The sequence below is a fragment of the Trachymyrmex septentrionalis genome, unplaced genomic scaffold, assembly GCF_001594115.1.
Source record: "Trachymyrmex septentrionalis isolate Tsep2-gDNA-1 unplaced genomic scaffold, Tsep1.0 scaffold131, whole genome shotgun sequence".
Classification (NCBI taxonomy): domain Eukaryota; kingdom Metazoa; phylum Arthropoda; class Insecta; order Hymenoptera; family Formicidae; genus Trachymyrmex; species Trachymyrmex septentrionalis.
Window position 1 is genome coordinate 8838 of NW_017304450.1, and position 6115 is coordinate 14952.

The window sequence follows — 6115 nt, forward strand, 5'->3', positions numbered from 1 at the left end:
GCACGCGCACGCACGCGCGCACACACACACACACACACACACACACACACACACACACACACTCACTCATATGTGTATATTTGGAGCACTCCCAATTTTGTACATAGATAATTGTTTCTATATATTCGTATGAACACAACTGAAATAAGATATAATTCCAACACATGTAGATGGCATCAAACAAATTTTTTTTGCATTTTTTTATTTAAAAAAATTTCACATACCAGCATATATAAGTCTAATTTTAATACTATTGTTGCTAGTGTTTATTAGATTCCTCTAATTTTGAATAAATAGAATTATCTATTTATTCAACAAATTTTCACAAATCGCTGTATATTACCTGTGTAAAACACTGAAATTGCATGAATTCTTATTGTCACGCATGTTATCTTTTGTTTTACAAAAAGTCTTACATAGTTTAGCGGTTTTGTTTATGTTATTATTGTATTATAGCGGAACCTGAATCCAGAGGCTGTTGTGACAAATCAACCGCGAGGTTTTGGCAAGGTAAGTTTTTATAATACTCGAGATTTGAGTTATCTTCATTTTTGCAGTCGTAAATTGCTTTTTATTTTTGTTATTGTTGGATTATATCGGAACGATTTCACACAGATTGTGCGCAATAATAGTTTACCTAATCATATTTTGTTATAATATTTGCGTGCACTGCTACTTTTTTTTAGTAAACATTGTAAAATATGAATTATTGTAGTGCCTCATTCCGCACAAATGCATGATGTATTTGTAGTTAATGGCAATTTCTTAAATGGGTTCATTGTTATTGAATTTTATGGAATACAGGGTGTTTTAGACCTAATAATGCACTATCTGCAAATGGAAGATTCCTTCATTTTGATGAAAATTTAATACCATGTCCAGACTAAATACCTTTTTAACATAATAAATATCAAGAATTAGAAATATTAGTAATTTTATTTTCGCCTACGTAATATTTCTATTAACAAAAGACAAAAATTCTGTCTGGTTTCCAACTTCGTCTCTCACTGTCACTTTATGATTAGATTTAAATTTACGATTTGTAAGTTTCAATTTTTATGTTCGTTATAAACCGATGAAAACTATGAGCCGAAACATATTTATATTTTATATTATATTTACTATTTTATTAAATGATTAAAAAAGATCTGCTTATTTAAATATTTTATATGCTCATCTCTTGGTCGTTTTAAATGTTGATATTTTGTTTTGCAAATAAATGAGTGCTATCTTACATTATCATTTATTAACAAAAGGCAATTATTAATTTTTAGCATTTTGCGTTGTGCCGTACCTGAACGCGCAATTTTAGACAATATAATTTGCTAGTTTTAAATAAAATTATAATTCAAAAACTAATTATAGCCTTGAGATATTTTGATATTAGAATTTAGTCTCAAAAACTTCAGGAATTAGCAGATGGTGCGTTAAGTCTGAAGCACCCTGTATATATCTCGCTTGTGATTGATAATTCGTAAAACTTTTTGCATAAAAGTTACTAACATTTTAAACCGTTATTCAATTTTTTAATGAATAAAGACATAGATCTTTCTTTTATCAAAAAAAAAAACACCACTCAAGAACACTCAATCTTTTAATGAAATATCGATATTTTATACTTATTTTTATTTTAATAATGCATTTTTATTGATACCAAAATGTTGCGGATTACCGCCGTGTTTCTATCCATTGCTAATGCCAACGTTTCATCAGGGCGAGGAGCGCACTGACACAGTATCAGTGCGCTCCTCGCCCTGATGAAGTGAGCGATAAGGTTGGCATTAGCAATGGATAGAAACACGGCGATAACTTGCAAATCTTCTGGTAATCTTTGAAGATAAAGCGCGTGAAAGCCTAAAAAGCGTTATCAAAAAATGAATCTTTACTATTTGAGATAAAGAAATTTTATCGTGTATTATTTATGAAAAAAAAACATACCGCAAACAAATTTATTAGGAGAGAGAAAGAGAGAGAACACAAATGATATAAATAAAAAAATTTCAACCACACAAACTCGTTTTTCCCTTGTGTTTCTTTTATACTGTCTATTTCTTCAATTCCAAAATCACAAGTTCTGCTAATTAAACAATTTTTAATAAATTTCTAATTTGATATAATTTATCTTTATTCTTTTATTGTGAAATCCGAAATCTCTTTTTTACAATTCCCCCATCTCAATGACATATGTCATTCAAACAAGTTAACTTGGTATGAATATAAAAATGGAAACTATTATAGAGACAGAAATGATATTATTCATAAATAATATTCAAAGATATTACAATAGATATTTAAATAATATTCAAAGATGTTACAAAATATTAGATACATATACATTTACGTGATAGAATATTAGATACATTTACATTTAAGAATAATATTGGAGAAAAATTTTACAGAATCGATTTAAATGATTTTAGGCTGGTATTTAATGATTCTCGACTGTCTTAAGTACAATCTTAAAAATCTTAAGATGTCATAAGCCAATTATAGATCGATATTTATAGTTTATATTTATATTTAAGACTGTCTTAAGATGTCATTAATCAATCGGAGAACTGTATCGACAAGACATTATTTAAGATGGTCTTGAAATAAGAATGGACTATGAATATCATGAGAGTCGTGTTAGCTTCTTAAAACATTATTTAAAACAGTCTTAAAATAAAAACCGATTATGATCAGCCTTAGATGTAAGTTGTCGAATTCATATCTAATTGTGTTAAGTTGACTTAACTTTATACTATAATTATTAATTGGCACTAACCTGAAATACATATTTTTTTGTTTGATATTTTACAATTGCAAAAAAGAAAGGAGAAGTAATTATCTGCTCAAAAAAATTAGGAAATCACTTTTTCTCGGTTAATCCTTGCCCATTTTTAAATTGTAATTATTCAGTGAATAATTAACATTAAAAAATGTATAAAAGAGTAAAATTTTAAAGGGTAAAATTTTTACTATAAAATACTTTTGATCAATTTTTTTTACTCAACTAAATACTCGAAAACGTGATTAATTTTGAATAAGAAAGTGTCTGAGATATCAAAAATATTGAAATTTGCAATTTTCCATCACATAAAAAAATTAACGAGCATAATCATTGATATACAATGTATGCTATTTATTTTCTTAAATAAAAAAAAATTTGCTCTATGACAATATTAAATTATTTGGCAAGATATTGCAATTTAAACACTCCTTACTTTTTGACGATTGTAGGATGATATCGTCAGCATTTGTATAACCCAATGTGCAGAAATTATCGATAACAACAAACTAATAAAAGGCATTACATCAAATTTAGAAATAAATTTCTTAATCTAATATGAACATGAAATCAAAATTGCGCAAGAAAATACGGCAGGGTGGCATCAGCGGCAACACATTTTACTGAAAAAAGTATTCCACATATGGGGACATGTACACGTATCACACATGATGTGTAAAATCTGACCAAGCAATCCCCGTAATACATATCAGGTTACGTAAATACAAATGGTATCGTCCCACCCACCATGGTGAAAGAAGACAAGTGAGACAATTTGAGGGATGCATAGTAGGTCCAAAATTTAGGACCAAAATTTGATTAGCTAGTTAATTGCTTTGAATTGCCGTTATGCGCATTATCTTCGTCCACCATGCGCTCTACAATCATCAAAAAATGGGACTGTTTAAATTGCAATATTTCGTCAAATATAATATTATCAAAGGGCAAATGTTTTTTCATTTAAAAGAGTTAAATTGTATACTTCAAAATATTTTTTCTCACGCGCAAATGGAAGATCGCAAATTAAAAAATTTTAATATCCAAAACACATCCTTATTCAAAGCTGATCACACCTTTGAGTATTTAGTTGACGTAAAAATTGACCAAAAGCATCTTATAATAAATCCTTTAAGGATCTAAAGTTTAAATTTAAAAATCCTTTTTTACGTTAATCATTCACTGAGTGATTATAATTTAAAAATGAACAAAAAATAATCAAGAAGAAGCTATTTTTTAATTTTTTTAGGCAATATATTTATCACAATATCAAAAAATAAAAATTTATAACTCTTATAATGTGCAACAAATATAAAATATACTTCAAATAACTATTCTGTAAATAAATGAGAGATATTATATTTTCCGATATTTTCCAAATATACTTTCACAGGAAGAAGAAAGCGATGATGATGCTGTGACAGCTCAACCTCAGAGTAGTGCATCGCAAAATGCATCTAATATACAGCAACCAATATTTGCGATGCCTGCACCAGGATCAGCAGCACCAACGTCAATGGCTAACGAAAGCACGAACCTAAACAGCGGCGGCGATCGTGTGATTTATACAACTGGTATTACGAGTTCTTGAAAATGCATATTACAAGTTTTATCTTTTGCATATTGCTATTGATCATCCAATTCACGTCTCTCGTCCAAAATCATTCATTTTATTTTTTCTTGCCCACTTTTTTGTTAATTAATATTTTATCACTTCTTTATATCAGTAGCAATTTTATAGTATATAGAAAAGATTATAGTACACATAGAAAAAGTTAACAAAGACGGTAAAATAATTTTGTAATTATGCTAATGTTTCTTATATACTTTAGTGATGGTTACTTAAAATTTCAATTACAATACAAATAAGGTCATTACTGAAAGATGTATATAAAATTTGTCGATAATTATATCTTCCTTATATTCTAACAAGACAATGTAAAACTTTAGCAATATCCTTTTTTAGTTTTTTTTTAATATAGATTATCCATCAATTCGCCATCAATTTTTATTTGTAAATAAAAATTAGAAAGTTATATTAGAAAAGTATGGTTCCACAAATCAAACGCAGATCTCTATTCTTAATAATAGAAAGGTATCACCAAAAAAAATGAGAAAACGCAACATCTTTATGTTCTTCTAAAAAATAATATTAAATATTTTTTTAGAGAGTCCGTATTTGTCGCGATTCTTTATATAATTAGTGTAGCAAACAAATTAGTTACACGAATGTATACTGCAGCTTATAGTTATTTTATCATGAACACACACATACGTATACATACACGTACGCGCACGCACGCACCACACACACACACACACACACGTGCGCGCGCCATGTATCACATGATTGTATACACTCTAAAATATACGTATAATATAAACATACGTATCGAAGAAATAGGAATATGCTTAGTGATAGCTCAAGATGATTCTCTAATTCCTAAAGTACAAAATTTATGCATAAACAAAAAGAATAGTGTATATACATTTTTACTGCGAAAGATTAATTCTAAATTGGCCAAAAAAATCAGTAAAAAGATGTCTCTATAGTTTTTCAAAATTATTAAAGATGTTCTTTAATGACAGATTGATTTAATTTTTTTTTCCTAAAAAGACGTCATCATTTATTTTTGCACTTTTGCAATTTTTTGTTTATCATTTATCTTTATAATTACGTTTTAAGTATTTTTTAAAGTAAACTTTATCTGAAATTAATAAAGAATATAATTTTATTGTATTATTTGAAGTTTAGAAACTTTTACCATTCTTGTTTATTTGTTTAATAAACAAAATAATTCGAAAATTTGTATAATATTTCGAATTTTTCACCAAAAACGGATCGGCTTAAATTAATCATGGAATCTGTCGTTCAAGAATATCTAATGATTTTAAGACAACCTGTGTATATATAGCCATATATATATATATATTTAAAAGTCCAAGCAAGTTTCCACAAAAACTGTAGGCATGTTTAAATCAATATGAATTTTTGAACATATTTTTTGCAATAACAAAAATTTTTGTTTGAAACTGACTCTTTAATAATCTGACTTTTTTAGTTTATATCTCGAAAGTAGTTAAGTTTTTGATGAAATATTCTAATACAAAGATATAGCTGATTAAGTACTATCGATAAAATGATTAAAAAATACTTCTTTCTATTAAAAAATGTTTTTTTATTGATAGTAAAATCAAGGACATTTAAGATTACTCGAAGTCATCAAAGTATGTTCCTCTATGTATCTATATAATTTTCATAATAGATGTCTTCCCTTTATCTCTGTTTTCGAAAAATATATTGCACACACACACACACACACACACACACACACACACACACACACA

General features: G+C 27.8%; 1 protein-coding gene across 2 annotated transcripts in view; it reads left to right on the forward strand.

The window, feature by feature from the left end:
• Positions 1-6115, forward strand: part of LOC108756964 (dnaJ homolog subfamily C member 5-like) — a 19153-nt gene that overhangs the window by 5831 nt on the left and 7207 nt on the right. Inside the window, exons 5-6 of one of the 2 annotated variants that reach the window (XM_018501171.1) lie at positions 457-510; positions 4161-4341. In XM_018501171.1, coding sequence (XP_018356673.1) covers positions 457-510; positions 4161-4341 — 235 coding nt within the window. The remainder of the gene's footprint in view (positions 1-456; positions 511-4160; positions 4342-6115) is intronic. The other variant, XM_018501172.1, reaches the window with a different exon arrangement.